Source organism: Electrophorus electricus, chromosome 2 (genome assembly GCF_041902795.1).
Source record: "Electrophorus electricus isolate QZ-2024a chromosome 2, ASM4190279v1, whole genome shotgun sequence".
NCBI lineage: Eukaryota > Metazoa > Chordata > Actinopteri > Gymnotiformes > Gymnotidae > Electrophorus > Electrophorus electricus.
In genome coordinates, this window is record NC_137498.1 from 1,535,001 (window position 1) to 1,552,500 (window position 17,500).

At 48.0% G+C, this 17,500-nt stretch overlaps 1 protein-coding gene across 1 annotated transcript in view; it reads right to left on the minus strand.

Annotated features, from left to right (window-relative positions):
- The window catches only part of LOC113590314 (laminin subunit alpha-2-like), a 123,786-nt gene that overhangs the window by 31,997 nt on the left and 74,289 nt on the right, over positions 1 to 17,500 (minus strand). Inside the window, 16 exon segments of the mRNA XM_081694875.1 lie at positions 256 to 354; positions 800 to 942; positions 3,791 to 3,984; positions 5,852 to 5,938; positions 6,017 to 6,141; positions 6,577 to 6,705; positions 7,932 to 8,049; positions 8,749 to 8,867; positions 9,131 to 9,316; positions 9,574 to 9,750; positions 11,518 to 11,661; positions 12,249 to 12,485; positions 12,794 to 12,930; positions 13,555 to 13,732; positions 15,921 to 16,181; positions 16,599 to 16,705. Coding sequence (XP_081551001.1) covers positions 256 to 354; positions 800 to 942; positions 3,791 to 3,984; positions 5,852 to 5,938; positions 6,017 to 6,141; positions 6,577 to 6,705; positions 7,932 to 8,049; positions 8,749 to 8,867; positions 9,131 to 9,316; positions 9,574 to 9,750; positions 11,518 to 11,661; positions 12,249 to 12,485; positions 12,794 to 12,930; positions 13,555 to 13,732; positions 15,921 to 16,181; positions 16,599 to 16,705 — 2,441 coding nt within the window.

Here is a 17,500-nt window from a genome sequence, read left to right on the forward strand (position 1 = left end):
ACACACAGACAGCTTCTCCAGTCAGATCACACACTTTCACATTACTTACACACCCACAAATCAGAGCAAGTCCTGAAGTCAAGCCTCTTTAACTGTGGTGGTGTTGCTTTGTTGTGTAGGTTGTGTTGTTCTGTTGTGCCCAGTTTGCCAGGGTTTTCATGCTATAATCCAGGCCACTCCAGAAACACTTTGAATGCATTTTATCGGTTGGAAAACCAGATCTAGAGTGAGAACCGACGTGTGTGTTTCACAAACCCTGTTCAGTAATTCATCCATCTCTGTGACCAGGCTACCCAGGTTGCTGTCAGCGAGCTGCAGCAGTCTCTCTGGCGCCCTCTGTGGTGACAACATGTGCTGCAGAGACAGAATGGTAAGAGAGAGAATGGTAGATGCATGAATACATTTTTACACACACACACTGACCTTTATAAATAAGTATGATTCTTTGTTGTATGTGTTTACCACTGGCCTACATCTCCCTGGTAGTACTGCGAGAGGAGGAGCGCGTGTGTGTGTGTGTGTGTGTGTGTGTGTGTGTGTGTGTGCGTATGTAGCATTACAGTATATTATAACAGTCACTGGTATAAATAATAGTTATGTCTGCAGAAGGTACACACACACTCTCTCTTTCTCTCTCTCTCTCTCTCTCTCTCCCCCCTACACACAGATATACATAATTTGCACATATTCACATACACGCAAAACTTTCAAACAAGTTAGCAGAAGGTAGAACGCTGGAACTATGATGGCAGACACGAGGTAGACACACACTGAAACACACACTCGCACTCAAACATACCTTTAGTTCCTCAGTCATGTTCTCAAAGCGGTAGAGCACTCTGTACGGTGGGGGGAGGGGCAGTGTGAGATTGGCACTAGTGATCAGATGCAGCAGGCGGTCCATGTCTCTAATGAGGAGTCCCACACAGTCATCATCACAGGCTGGAACACACACACACACACACAAAGGTACACATTAGAATTCTGTTATTACATTTGTAAGAGTATGCTCATATTTTATGTATGTATGTATGTTCCACACACTGCTAGCCAATCACATGCATACTTTTCCGTTGGGACGTCACCTTCCATTTGCAAAGTTCACACGTGCAATTGGGGTTAAAGGTAAAGGGTTATTGATCAAAACAACAACAAAAAAATGTTACACCGCACAAGCAGACACTGGAGATGTGTGACGGTACGTGTGTGTGTATGACCAGGTTAAACACAAAATGGATGAATGACTTTCTCAGTGTGTCCTCCGGGAAGAGTGTCTCTCTCTTGCTCCCTCCCCCTGCCTCCCTTTCTCTCCCTCCCTCCCTCCCTCTCTCCCTCCCTCTCTCCCTCCCTCCCTCCCTCCCTCCCTCCATTCACTGGCTCACTGTTCTAAGTGTGCTGGGAATGAGACAAAAGAAAGGGACAGAAAGATGAGAAAAGAGAACCGGCAGACAGACGGGTGAAGAAGAGGGTGAGAACCGGCAGACAGACGGGTGAAGAAGAGGGTGAGAACCGGCAGACAGACGGGTGAAGAAGAGGGTGAGAACCGGCAGACAGACGGGTGAAGAAGAGAGAGAGAACTGGCAGACAGACAGGTGAAGAAGAGGGTGAGAACCGGCAGACAGACGGGTGAAGAAGAGGGTGAGAACCGGCAGACAGACGGGTGAAGAAGAGAGAGAGAACCGGCAGACAGACGGGTGAAGAAGAGAGAGAGAACCGGCAGACAGACGGGTGAAGAATAGGGTGAGAACCGGCAGACAGACTGGTGAAGAAGAGGGTGAGAACCGGCAGACAGACGGGTGAAGAAGAGGGTGAGAACCGGCAGACAGACGGGTGAAGAAGAGAGAGAGAACCGGCAGACAGACAGGTGAAGAAGAGAGAGAGAACCGGCAGACAGACGGGTGAAGAAGAGAGAGAGAACTGGCAGACAGATGAGTGAAGAAGAGGGTGAGAACCGGCAGACAGACGGGTGAAGAAGAGAGAGAACCGGCAGACAGACAGGTGAAGAAGAGAGAGAGAACCGGCAGACAGACGGGTGAAGAAGAGAGAGAGAACCGGCAGACAGACGGGTGAAGAAGAGGGTGAGAACCGGCAGACAGATGGGTGAAGAAGAGGGTGAGAACCGGCAGACAGACGGGTGAAGAAGAGGGTGAGAACCGGCAGACAGACGGGTGAAGAAGAGGGTGAGAACCGGCAGACAGATGGGTGAAGAAGAGGGTGAGAACCGGTAGACAGACGGGTGAAGAAGAGAGAGAGAACCGGCAGACAGACGGGTGAAGAAGAGAGAGAGAACCGGCAGACAGACGGGTGAAGAATAGGGTGAGAACCGGCAGACAGACGGATGAAGAAGAGGGTGAGAACCGGCAGACAGACGGGTGAAGAAGAGAGAGAGAACCGGCAGACAGACGGATGAAGAAGAGGGTGAGAACCAGCAGACAGACGGGTGAAGATGAGGGTGAGAACCGGCAGACAGACGGATGAAGAAGAGGGTGAGAACCAGCAGACAGACGGGTGAAGAAGAGAGAGAGAACCGGCAGACAGACGGGTGAAGAATAGGGTGAGAACCGGCAGACAGACGGATGAAGAAGAGGGTGAGAACCAGCAGACAGACGGGTGAAGATGAGGGTGAGAACCGGCAGACACACAGGTAATGAAGAGAGAGAGCCAGCAGACAGACGGGTGACGGGTCTCTGTCTCTCTGACCTTCAGCATTTTGTGAAGAACTTTGTGAAGAACAAAGCAAAAGGTTGAATAAACACCTCAGCAGTGATGCAAACAGACAAGTACGAATCGAATCAGAAAAAAAAGATCAACAACACAATCAGAGTAGGGTGACATGACTCTGAAGCTATAGGTGTTCGGGTCACACTGCTAATGCCATGATGATGGTGTTAATGTGTGTATTTAGTTAGACCTCAGTAGAACAGGTTTCCAAACAGGTGTAAACATCATAAACACAACAATTACACACTATGATTTGTTAACTGATTAGAACTGAGTATATGATTTAAAAACATAAAAGCAGATCACGGTGTGAGTGTGAGTGTGTGTGTGTGTGTGTGTGTGTGTGTGTGTGTGTGTGTGTGTGTGTGTGCGTGCGCGCCAGAGAGCAGAATACATGTGGTGACAGAACAATGCACCATGATGAAATGGGGTGAAATTTATCGAACGCAACACACGCATACACGCACACACACATTCAAACCCTCACACATACACAGTTATGCACACACATTCCCATCTATAATAGACAGCTATATCACTAATCGATCATACGTACTTATATACACACACAGTACTTCAAAGATCATCTATTTTCAACAGGAAGGTGTCGGAGGGCAAAAGAATAACAAATTACAACAACAAAAATCATTTTAAGAATTTTTTAAAAATACAAATAATTTTCATAATGTTGTATGTTCTGTTAAATGTTTGTTATAGTTCTGCATTGCATACTGGGGCTGTTGGACTGGATTTATGGTATCCACCCTGAAACATCTCATCCTTGAAACCTCTACACCCAGATACTATTCCACCCAGATTCATCCACCCTGAAACCTCTACACCCTGAAAATGATCCAATCACTCAGTTTTACTTTTTAAGATCAACACAAAACTGAAGGACTCTGAACGTGAAAAGAGAAACAACCTCTCAGTTTACCTGTTAATCCATGACGTCAGAATATTTGTCAAAAATCGCACTCGTTTCTTAATGTGAGTGTGTGTGTGTGTGTGTGAGTGTGAGTGTGTGTATGAGTGTGTGTGTGTGTGTTAGTAACACACTTATACATACACACAATGCCAGTTGGTCCACACACATGCTTCTCCATGCAGTGGTTGCACTGTGGGCCAGTGGCACCTGCACGACACTGGCACTGGCCCGTGTGTGCATCGCACGGAACAGGCCACGCCCCCACTGGATCACACTTACACTCCTCGCAATGCCCACCCACCACCTGGGGGTTACCATGGAAACCTGATGCACACCTGCAGGGAGGGAGGAGGAATGGGTCGGTGCAGTGTGAGGTCAGAGTTCATACACACATATGCATCTCACATGTAAGACCAGGGCAGTGACAGCAGGATGTGTAATGGTAGTTAAGACATCATCCACAGTACCAGTTCACCCAGTGCCCTGTTGACATGGTGCGGGGGTAGGTGATGAGGTAGGTGTAGTTAATGAGGTGTAGCGGTGTAATGGAGGTGTAATTGAGAGGGTGTGGGAATGTTGTGTGTAGTTGAGGTGTAGCTGTAGGGGTGTAGGGTGTAGTTAATGAGGTGTAGCGGTGTAATGGAGGTGTAATTGAGAGGGTGTGGGAATGTGTGTAGTTGAGGTGTAGCTGTAGGGGTGTAGGGTGTAGTTAATGAGGTGTAGCGGTGTAATGGAGGTGTAATTGAGAGGGTGTGGGAATGTTGTGTGTAGTTGAGGTGTAGCTGTAGGGGTGTAGGGTGTAGTTAATGAGGTGTAGCGGTGTAATGGAGGTGTAATTGAGAGGGTGTGGGAATGTTGTGTGTAGTTGAGGTGTAGCTGTAGGGGTGTAGGGTGTAGTTAATGAGGTGTAGCGGTGTAATGGAGGTGTAATTGAGAGGGTGTGGGAATGTTGTGTGTAGTTGAGGTGTAGCTGTAGGGGTGTAGGGTGTAGTTAATGAGGTGTAGAGGTGTAATGGAGGTGTAATTGAGAGGGTGTGGGAATGTTGTGTGTAGTTGAGGTGTAGCTGTAGGGGTGTAGGGTGTAGTTAATGAGGTGTAGCGGTGTAATGGAGGTGTAATTGAGAGGGTGTGGGAATGTTGTGTGTAGTTGAGGTGTAGCTGTAGGGGTGTAGGGTGTAGTTAATGAGGTGTAGCGGTGTAATGGAGGTGTAATTGAGAGGGTGTGGGAATGTTGTGTGTAGTTGAGGTGTAGCTGTAGGGGTGTAGGGTGCAGTTAATGAGGTGTAGCGGTGTAATGGAGGTGTAATTGAGAGGGTGTGGGAATGTTGTGTGTAGTTGAGGTGTAGCTGTAGGGGTGTAGGGTGTAGTTAATGAGGTGTAGCGGTGTAATGGAGGTGTAATTGAGAGGGTGTGGGAATGTTGTGTGTAGTTGAGGTGTAGCTGTAGGGGTGTAGGGTGTAGTTAATGAGGTGTAGCGGTGTAATGGAGGTGTAATTGAGAGGGTGTGGGAATGTTGTGTGTAGTTGAGGTGTAGCTGTAGGGGTGTAGGGTGTAGTTAATGAGGTGTAGCGGTGTAATGGAGGTGTAATTGAGAGGGTGTGGGAATGTTGTGTGTAGTTGAGGTGTAGCTGTAGGGGTGTAGGGTGTAGTTAATGAGGTGTAGCGGTGTAATGGAGGTGTAATTGAGAGGGTGTGGGAATGTTGTGTGTAGTTGAGGTGTAGCTGTAGGGGTGTAGGGTGTAGTTAATGAGGTGTAGCGGTGTAATGGAGGTGTAATTGAGAGGGTGTGGGAATGTTGTGTGTAGTTGAGGTGGTGTAGGGTGTAGTTGAGGTGTAGCTGTAGGGGTGTAGGGTGTAGTTGATGAGGTTTGGGGTGTAGTTGAGGTCTAGTTATGAGGTGTAGTAGAGGGGGTGTAGGTTGTAGTTGAGGTGTAGCTGTGGAGGTGTGTGGTGTAGTTGAGGTGTTGAGGGGATGTAGGGTGTAGTTGAGTAGTGGGGATGTAGGGTGTAGTTGATGGTGTATTTCAAGGGGTGTAGGGTGTAGTTGATGGTGCAGTTGTGGGGGTGTGGGGTGTAGTTGATGAGGTGCAGTTGTGGGGGTGTAGGGTGTAGTTGATGAGGTGCAGTTGTGGGGGTGTAGGGTGTAGTTGATGAGGTGCAGTTGTGGGGGTGTTGGGTGTAGTTGTGGGGGTGTACCCTAACCTCTCACAGTGCTTTCCCTCATATCCTTCAGGACAGGCGGTGCAGCGGTAATCACTAAAGCCGTCTGCCTCACAGGTGGGGCTGAAACTGGACGGGAAGACAGTGACAATCACTCCACACTTCAGGTGAGAAAATGTACGTGTGTGTGTGTGTAGGTTCACACACTTGTTCTCAAGGCTGGTCAGAGGACATGCGCAGCGTTTACAGTCGTCAGGGTAACCACGTATCACTCCGTAAAATCCCGCCAAACATTTCTCACACTTTTCGCCTTCAGTGTGGTGCTGACAGTTCTGCAGGAGAGAATCATGGGTAACAACACACTTACAGCACAAAATACCACCGTGACAATACGACAGAGAGGAGGAGAAGAGCGGAGAAGAGCGGAGAAGAGCGGAGAAGAGAAAGAGGGGGAACGGAGGAGAGTGTGCGCAACATGGTGTGTAAGATGGGCATAGCTGGTGTATGTCACTCAAAAACCTTCATTCATTTTTTAATTAACCAAATTACCCACTGTGCTCACACACCGTTTTCAATTAGCAAAAATACCGTGAAATGCAAATGATATTGTTATTAGCACACATGCTAACGAAGGCACTGCTCCATGTAATGCCTTTAATCTGATCCTTGTTGACGTTAAGAGAGCTCCAATCAGAGAGCAGCACCCTCAGGCTGTGGTCCAATCAGGGGAGCTGGGGGAGTGCTCGGTCAATAAGAGGGGGTCTCACCTGGCAGACGCCAGTCTCGGGGTCGCAGGTGTTGCTGTGTCCATGGCACTGGCACTGCACACAGCTGCCAATGCCCGACACATCACTGCCCGCTCTAACCCACAGCCTGTAGAACCCGGCCACACACTCCTGGAACACACACACACACACACACACACACATTTATGCATCCACACTCAAACAGTCTTTCCTGGTCTTTCTGTATCACTCTACCTGTCTCTCCCCCTCTCCCTCTCTCTGTATCACTCTCTCCTGGCTTTCTCTCTGTATCACTCTACCTGTCTCTTTCTCTTTGTGTCTTCCTGTATCCTTCTCCAAATTAATCGGACCCATTTAGCGCTCCATCTGTTCATGGAGAACTTGCTAAACGCCTGTTTAAAAATACTTTTTTAACTACGAGGCGTTTCCCAGGAAACGCCATCTGTCTCCCTGTCGCCCGAGCCAAGCTGAAACTGAACATCGCATACACACTGAGACTCACACAGAGAGGGAGACACACGCACGCACACACACACACACACACACACACACACACACACACAGGCTTCAGTGTAACGACAGTGGAGGTCCACAGGAGCGCCTGATACGCTGGCCCTGTGTTCCGTGTAAGAGATGGCCGTCCAGGTGGGTGGGGTGTGTGCACTCCTGACACAAAGGCTGTCTCCCTTGAAGGGGAGTGGCAGACGACTGCCGTCTTTTCAACCAATCACGTGTCCTCGTGACAATTCTATTTACCGTATCAGAATTTCATGATGGTTTGAAAAAACATGGCAAACCCCGATACCCTGACCGAAAAAAACCCACGAAAAACTTTTGCAAATGAATGGTTAATTACCTTATTCCTAAATGTTTGTCTTTATTAACAATCAGACTTGATTATCAGACGGCAGTGCAGCAGTTGGACTTAGCCAGCCAAGGTGGGCAACCTGGCAACGTGTGAAACTTGCCGGCAGGCGTTAGAGCATTAGTGAGCCAGTGACAGCTCCGTGTCTAGTGCGCTCAGACTGCTGGATGAGTAGTGTTTCATCATGTCAAGTTCTGGAAAAGTCGCCAGTGTGTGATCCACCCTGTGAAATACGTCGTGAAGTTACAGACGTGAAGTTCCTGAACGCGATGATTGCTGTGCATCCCGTCAGAGTTGGGATGGCCCCCGGAATGATGATCAGGGTTGCTGTCTCACAGTTACGTCGCCCCCTCCTCCTCTGCCCGGGCTCCGTCTGCTGGCGCGCCCCCTTCCTGCGCTGCTTCATGCCTCCACCTCTCCCTCAACCCATCCTTTCTCTCCGCCCTCCCAGTAGCTGCCCCGCAGGGCTGATGTAGTGGCGTGCGGTGCAGGAAGGTGTGTTTTGCGTCACCTCACAGGACAGTCCCGAGTAGCCGGTGGGACACACGCACTTCTCGATCTGATAGGCTCTCTCGCTCTCCGCTGACGGCCCACCCTCCTCCGCCACCTCCAGAGAGATCTCTGAAATCCTGCGCGTTTCCAGAGAAAACCGGAACAAAGCCGGATTAGAAGAGACATTTGAACAGAGCAGGCATTTTCTTCTGTGTGTGTGTGTGTGTGTGTGTGTGTGTGTGTGTGTGTGTGTGTGTGTGTGTGTGTGCGCGCGTGTGTCTGTGCTTTGTCTGGCCTTGTTAAAAAACTAAAAAAAGAAACCAAACACAAACAAAACAAATCTTAAATCTCTAGCACTTTCAGTTTGGTTTCATTCCAGTCTGGCACTTGGTGAATAGTGAGAACTTGGGCAGATGGATCTGACTAGTCAGAGCTGATACAGGAGTTTCTGTTGGATCTCACCAGTCAGAGATCTCAGAGCTAATAACAAGAGTTCTCATTGGGTCTCACCAGTCAGAGATCTCAGAGCTGATACAGGACTTCTCGTTGGGTCTCACCAGTCAGAGATCTCAGAGCTGATACATTAGTTCTCGTTGGGTCTCACCAGTCAGAGATCTCAGAGCTAATAATAAGAGTTCTCATTGCTCCTATTTGGAAAAAGAAAAGACAAAACCCTCCCAAATAAAAGCCTTCTAGTGCCCATCAGGATTACTACACCTCTTTTTAAAATCATGACATAATCTACATTAGATGAATACTTTGTATAGGTGTGAGTCAGGTGCCCCTCAGGTGTGTAAGGGTTATGTGTAAGGTGTGTGTAATGCGCATGAGAATACCTGCTGTGTCTCATCATGTTACCATGGGACGCACGGATGAGCACGTAGTCAACACGGAAGAGGACGTCCATGAAGTTCTCCCTGCTCATCGCGCTGTTGTCAAGGTGTCTCCACTCATGCTGCAAAACAACAACAACAACAACAACAACAAAAACAAATAACAACTTAGCCAGACCTGGAAGCTGGCCTCTGTGTGTTCAATGATGCATCTATTTTATCATAAATATAACTGGTTGCACAGTAGCCTATCATCTCTCACTGGAATATCGCTATAGTTGGTGTGTGTGTGTATGCTGTCAAATCCCACAGCATGCTGGTGTTTCCTGGGGGAGTAGGCTAAGGGCAGGAACAAAACGTCAGCTCCCCAGTGTGATTGGCTCACCTCTGTCATGTCAATCTCATGACGTGTCAGCTGGCCAATCTGCGGCACTGGCATGTGGCGGACCATGACCTTGTCCCTGTTGGGCCCACCCCTAATGATAACTTGTGGCTCGTAGGAGGTGTGGCCTAACTCGTCGCGGGCCTCATAGTAGATGGCATATTTAAGCTTTCCCCCGTATGCCGTGATCTGTCACAAATCAATCAAAGCAATCGATCCATTAACTAAAACATGTCTTATGTGTGACGTTCTCCAGTATTACTAAAAATAAAGATATAAGTCAGGAAAACACTGTTTGGGGTTAGAGTTCCTTTGCTAGGATGAATTTCGCCAAGGAAGCGGATGCCGAGCGTTTTCCACAAACATTATTGGCGGTGGATCAGAGGGGCAGACAGACACTGAACGCGAGGAACGACTGAGGTACGGAGATGATGAGCGGATCAAACCATGGAGCCCTGGAACTGCCGGGGCAGACGCCAGTAGTACGGCTCAGCCAGCTCCTGCTGGACGTGCTCGGCGTTGGCCAGGATCTCCGGGTGCTGGAAGGTCACGCCCACGGTTGTCGCCATCACGTTGGCTCTGTCTACTAGGGGCAGCACCGTCTGCTCTGGAGTAAGAGTCAGCTACAAGAGAGCAAGAACAAAAGCGCTTCCTGTACATGGTGAAATCTTACAAATACATTTTATGTCCACTTTGGAGCACAAATTAGGTAAATTAACAAATTATCAACGTATCATTTTAACAAATTGGCTTTCTTTTGTAATTCAGTCCTAATGAGTCCAATACTATATTACATTTAGACAGACATTAAACACCAATAATGATAATTAGGTCAACAGTAAAAGCTGTGGTGTTCAAAAGTATGTGGACATCCCTCCGAAATATAACTATATGACCAAAGTATGTGGGCATCCCTCCTAATTATAATGTAAACCATGTGTTCCAAAGTGGCAGTACTGGGCTCGTACTGAAGAGCTCAGTGGCATTAAGTGGCACTGTCATAGGACGCCACCCTTGCCAGTCAGTTTGTGCAATTTCCATCCAATGATGTTACTGTGAAACAGGAGCATTTAAGAACCAGAGCAGCAGAGCCCTGAAGCGCTAGACCACGCAGACCCTCGGAGCAGGACCACAGAGTACGCAAACCATCCCACGGCTGGCAGAGTCTGGAGCTGTAGAAACACGTTCTCCGGAGCGATGAGCCACACCTCGCTGTCGACCCGGGGAGACAGGACCTCTCGTCCAGCATCAGTATGTGTCCTCGCAAACATTCTTATGACAAGTTCCCCGAGACAAACTTCAAAATCCTTGTTGAAAGCCTTCGAAATGGGGTGGGGGTGGGGGTCCCTCCATAGTCCACTGTCTCAGAGTGGGATGTCCAACGAGGCATGACTGGGAGGTGTCTACATACTAGCTGTCTTTCATTATCCAGCCTCACTCGTTGGCACTCCATATTTTTTGGGGGGTGTGAAGAACTCCCATCCACGTCAACATTCCTCAACATTCCGAAAGTCCTCCGAGACTTCTCTGAGGCTTTTCCAAATCCCCTGCATTCACACGCCAAACATTTGGCATGTCAAGGCTCCCAGAAATCCTTTAATTGTCGGAGTAAAAATTCCAATTGGCTCAGCGCGTTTGCATACGCACCGGGGGGAGGCGCAGCAGACGTTGGGGCTCCCAGGGGGATAAACCCTGCTCTCCAAGTCAACATGCAATCTTACGACTCACTGGCTCAGAGAAAATCTCTCGCTTTCTCACAAATGAACTAAACCCACTCGACCCACTTCACCCATCTCTCTCTCTCTCTCTCTCTCTCTCTCTCTCTCTCTCTCTCTCTCTCTCTCTCTCTCTCTCCTCCATCCTCCCAGCAAACAAACTTAGACGAACTTTTGGGCTGCGGCATTTATTGAAGTTGTTTGCTGATTCTGGCTTATTCGCGAGTGTCCTTCAGTACGGCTCGGCTGCGCGCGTCTCCATGGACACACAAGAGGCTGATGGGAGTTTGGGGGGGATGGGAGTGGATCTTCCAGAAAATCCTTATTAAAAACAAACAAGTGAGAGTGCAATATCTTATCGCTTTCTAGCCCTCCCTCCCTCTCTCCCTCCCTCCTCCCCTCTCTTCCTCTCTTTCTCATCTTCCCTTACTCTACCTCCTTTTCGCTCTCCTTGACTCTCTCCCTTGCTCTCCAAATTATAAACCTCAATCTTTAACATCTCAATTACTCTCTGCCTCTCTCTGGGGCAGCCGGCCTGGAGTGGGACAGCAGAGATGATGGAGAAGAATGTGTTGTGTGTGTGTGTGTGTGTGTGTGTGTGTGTGTATGTATGTATATGTATGTATGTGTGTGAGTGTGTGTGTGTGTGTGTGAGTGTGTGTGTGTGTTACTCACCCTCATGCGGATGAGGCCCTGGGCCTCAGTACACACTGTACTGACGCTGAAACAGTAACAGCGGCTGCAGCCCAACGGGTTACTTGCTATCAGACCAAAGGAACCAGATGTACAGGAGCCACACCTCACTCCCTGGATGTTAGCCTAGACACAACACACACACACACACACACACACACACACACACACACACACACACACACACACACACATATATATATATATATATATACCTCACTCCCTGGATGTTAGCCTAGACACAACACACACACACACACACACACACACACACACACACACACACACACACACACACACACACACACACACATATATATATATATATATATATACCTCACTCCCTGGATGTTAGCCTAGACACAACACACACACACACACACACACACATATATATATATATATATATATATATATACCTCACTCCCTGGATGTTAGCCTAGACACAACACACACACACACACACACACACACACACATATATATCTATCTCTAAATCTATATCTATATATGTATATGTATATACACCTCACTCCCTGGATAGAACACACAAACACATACACACATATATCGACACATTCACACAACTGTACCTTTTGCTGGTTGAATGGCATGTATGCTAGTGGGTAGAGCAAGTCTAGTAGAATTAAACGGGGGGTCTGATTGGAGAAGGTAAAAGAAAATGCACAAAATGGAGCGCTCTGATTGGTCACCTTGCAGGAGCACTGCCCAGTGCGGCTTGCGCAGGCGCAGGTGCCGACCTCTGCGTCACACGTGTCGGGGGTGGAGCCAGCAAGCACACAGTCACAGGCAATGCATTGTGGGAAGTCGCGGTAGCCAAGCTTACACTCGGTGCACTTTTCACCAGTGAAGCGCTCCTGACACTCACAGTAGCCTGTGCTCACGTTACACTGCTGTTTTACAGAGCCCAGCTTATAACAGTCACACGTCTGTGGACGAGGGGGGGGAGAGGGAGAGAGAGAGAGAGAGACAGTACTAACCTGTCCAGTGCTACTGGTGTTATTTTTATATTATTAGCATGTTTTAATAGCCTGTACATTGCTATTGATATGTAATAATAATAATAATCATTATAATTACTATAATTATAATGTTACTGTTGGTTTTGCTGTGTAGATTTTTCCAGTTATTAGTACTTGTTCAATTATATTTTCCTTTTCCAATATTGTACTACACAGTCTGGGCATTAAAGCTGCCTCGCCTTGATGGAGAGAGAGAGAGAGAGGAGGAGGTCTACCTTGCATCCAATGCTGATGTCATGCCCCCAGTGGTGGGGGGCACACTTGTCACACCTGTCCCCCACAGTGTTGGGGGGGCAGATGCACTGGCCTGTGGTGGAGTCACAGTTATCCTCTACATGAGAACACTGACAGGCTGTGGGGAGGGGACGTTGTGTGTGTGTGTGTGTGTGTGTGTGTGTGTGTGTGTGTGTGTGTGTGTGTGTGTGGGACAGAGAGAGAGAGAGATTGAGATTAATTGCACGCTCAGGTGTGTGCACCTGTTGTAAATGTCACAAGCTTCACCTTTACATTGAGTCCTCATCTGCCTCTCTGCATCCCCCATCATTAGGGTCAGGGCTGTTCGTGTGTGTGTGTGTGTGTGTGTATGTGTGTGTGTGTGTGTGTGTGTGTGTGTGTGTGTGTTGTGTCTGTATAATAGGCACAACATATCTACAAACTGACGTAACCCTGAAAACTGCACTGGGCTAACACCTATAACACACTCTGCATTATGTGTGTGTGTGTGTGTGTGTGTGTGTGTGTGTGTGTGTGTGTATCTACATTCCAGACTGTCACAAACCTACTTCTACTTTTTTAAATGATAAAACTGTGAAATCATGCCCATAAGAGTAGAACTTCTAGAATTTCTCGATATTTGCCAGTTACTTTAAGCCTCATTATTAAATGACCAGTCCAAACTGGTCCAAGCTCCTGGATCTCCACAACCCTGCAGAGTTTAGATCAGAAGGTTCAGGGGTGGCGGTGACGGAGCTCTTACGCGTGCATCCTCCCTCCTGGAAGTTAAAGTGTCCATGGGCACAGCGATCGCACTTCAGCCCCGCAACACCCGGCTGGCAGAGACACTGACCGCTCTCGTTGCAGTCGAAGGACTTGGAGCCAAACGAGTTACAGTGGCAGGGCACACAGCCGCGCCCTGCCTGCATGTGGGTCTCTGGCTGCAGACAAACAAACAAAGGATGCTGAGGTCAAGGACACAGAGGCAGCAGGACACGGAGTTGATCCGCCAGTGTGAGTGTTCCAGATGAGGTTAATGCTAATGAGGCTAACGCTGTTAGCATTTCCATCCAGAGCTTTGGGTTAAGGAGGTCAGGGCCGGTCCGACAGCAGGAACACACCAGGCCCAAACCGAACCAGAACCACAGCAGGAACACACCAGGCCCAAACCGAACCAGAACCACAGCAGGAACACACCAGGCCCAAACCGAATCATAGAGGTAATGGTTACAGCACACACAGACAACAGAGAACCATGCAAAACAATTCAGTTGAGTTATTTTTCACAAAACTTATTCAATCACACACACACACACACACACACACACACACACACACACACACGCACACACACACTGCAGACTTTGATTTCCAATGTTGTATTAACTTTTTTCTCAGCTTCTTGACAAACTGACAGATAAAGAAATTAAACCTGTCTAAAACTGTCGCCATAGTGACGAGCGCTTCCACACACTTTCACAAACACCTTCACAGACTCCCACACATACTCACATTTTCACACATCTATATACAGACACCTCTACCCACCTTCACATGCTCTTACATACACCCACCTATACACATACACCTTTACACATATACCTATACACAGTTCACACACACTTTCACATACACTCATACACACCTCTACACACAACTCCCCACACACTTCCATACTCCCCTCCACACGCACCTTCAAATTCAGTTAGGAGTGGAAATGTTTTTCATTCATAGCTGTTTTTCCATTCACCACACACCTGTGTTCATTCCCTACACACCTGTGTTCATTCCCTACACACCTGTGGTCATTCACCACACACATTTGCTCATTCCCTACACATGTGTTCATTCTCTACACACCTGTGTTCCTTCACCACACACCTGTGTTCCTTCACCACACACCTCTGTTCATTCACCACACACCTGTGCTCATTCCATACACCTGTGTTCATTCCCTACACACGTGTTCATTCTCTACACACCTGTGCTCATTCACCACACACCTGTGTTCATTCACCACACACCTGTGCTCATTCCCTACCCACCTGTGCTCATTCCCTACACACCTGTGGTCATTCACCATACACCTGTGCTCATTCCCTACACACCTGCACACCTGTGCTCATTCCCTACACACCTGTGCTCATTCCCTACACACCTGTGTTCATTCCCTACACACCTGTGGTCATTCCCTACACACCTGTGGTCATTCACCACACACATTTGCTCATTCCCTACACATGTGTTCATTCTCTACACACCTGTGCTCATTCACCACACACCTGTGTTCATTCACCACACACCTGTGCTCATTCACCACACCTGTGCTCATTCCCTACACACGTGTGCTCATTCCCTACACACCTGCACACCTGTGCTCATTCCCTACACACCTGTGCTCATTCCCTACACACCTGTGTTCATTCACCATACAACTGTGTTCATTCACCACACACCTGTGCTCATTCCCTGAACACCTGTGCTCATTCCCTACACACCTGTGTTCATTCACCATACACCTGTGCTCATTCCCTACACACCTGCACACCTGTGGTCATTCACCACACACATTTGCTCATTCCCTACACATGTGTTCATTCTCTACACACCTGTGTTCCTTCACCACACACCTGTGTTCCTTCACCACACACCTGTGTTCATTCACCACACACCTGTGCTCATTCCATACACCTGTGCTCATTCCCTACACACCTGTGCTCATTCCCTACACACCTGTGTTCATTCACCATACACCTGTGCTCATTCCCTACACACCTGCACACCTGTGCTCATTCCCTACACACCTGTGCTCATTCCCTACACACTTGTGCTCATTCACCATTCCCAGCATGCTTGAGGATGTGTAAGCGTAAGCATCACAGTTGAGCGGTAGATTGCCCTGGAGGTGCACGTGCAACAGAGGGGCTGATGGCAAAAGTAAATGTTTGTCCCAAGTTCAGAGCTTCCCCTGTAGATGGAGTGTGAGTCATGGTCCGTGCACCACAGTGGGCCAGTCAGTGCCGTCATGAAAATTCCCGAGGAGAACTCAAATGAAAATGTAAGTGCATGTTATATATATTAGCAGGACACACACACACACACACACACGCGTGCGTGCCGTTCGTTTACCCCCGTGGGGACGGGGTAGGCTCCGCGGGGGCAGCCCCCTCTGCTGCCCCATCTCTGGACCTGGTGGAGGGGCACGCGTTGGATGGGCCGTTGCGTCTCCCTGCGGCCGAGGCTGGAGCGCGGCAGGTCGCACCTGCGGCCCACAAAGCCCGGCCTGCACACACACCTGCCCTCCACGTCACAGCGCTCCGACATAGAGCCCCGAGGGCTGCACTCACACGGCCGGCATGTTTGCATGTCCACATCCCACCAGCAGTTCGGCTGCATCCGCACGTAAACGCATACGTACACGCACATGCATCAACACCAACGGCCCCAACAACACACATGACCACACGCAAGGATACATATACACGCACACAAAGGTCACATTCAGAAGAACAGACAACAACAGAGAGCAGTGTGTCAGTGCAGAGCACAGAAACGTTCTGTCTTCCTGACAGATCTCAGGAAGTGAATGCTGTAATCAACAGGAAGTCCAGGCCTAGTTTGACAGGACAATAAATACACAAATATCAACAAAATGTGCAAACACGGTTGTATGGTATATGAGCATGATTGTATGTGTGTGTGTGAGTTTGTGTGTGTAGTGAGTTTACAGGTGTGTGTAGTGTGTTTGTGGTTGTGTACAGTGTGTGTGTGTGTGTGTGTGTGTGTGTGTGCGCGCACAATGCTCACCAAACACTCGTCACACTTCCGGCCCACCACATGTTGACGACACTCACACTGTCCATTGTCTTTGTTGCACACCTCTGTTACAGAACCGTTCCTGTTACAGTCACAGGCTACAGAGAGAGAGAGAGAGAGGACAGAAACATAGACACAAAGAAAGGAATGGAGATATTATTGACATGATGATCATGGAGATTAAGGCTAGGGTTAGTGATCTTTATTGGTGTGATACAGGAATGATGTGTCAGTGATCTTTATTAGAGTGATACAGGAATGACATGTCAGTGATCTTTATTAGAGTGATACAGGAATGACATGTCAGTGATCTTTATTAGAGTGATACAGGAATGACATGTAAAGTGATCTTTATTAGAGTGATACAGGAATGATGTCAGAGATCTTTATTAGGGTGATACAGGAATGACATGTCAGTGATCTTTATTAGAGTGATACAGGAATGACATGTCAGTGATCTTTATTAGAGTGATACAGGAATGATGTCAGAGATCTTTATTAGGGTGATACAGGAATGACATGTCAGTGATCTTTATTAGAGTGATACAGGAATGACATGTCAGTGATCTTTATTAGGGTGATACAGGAATGACATGTCAGTGATCTTTATTAGAGTGATACAGGAATGACATGTCAGTGATCTTTATTAGGGTGATACAGGAATGACGTGTCAGTGATCTTTATTAGAGTGATACAGGAATGACATGTCAGTGATCTTTATTAGGGTGATACAGGAATGACATGTCAGTGATCTTTATTAGAGTGATACAGGAATGACATGTCAGTGATCTTTATTAGGGTGATACAGGAATGACATGTCAGTGATCTTTATTAGAGTGATACAGGAATGACATGTCAGTGATCTTTATTAGAGTGATACAGGAATGAAGTCA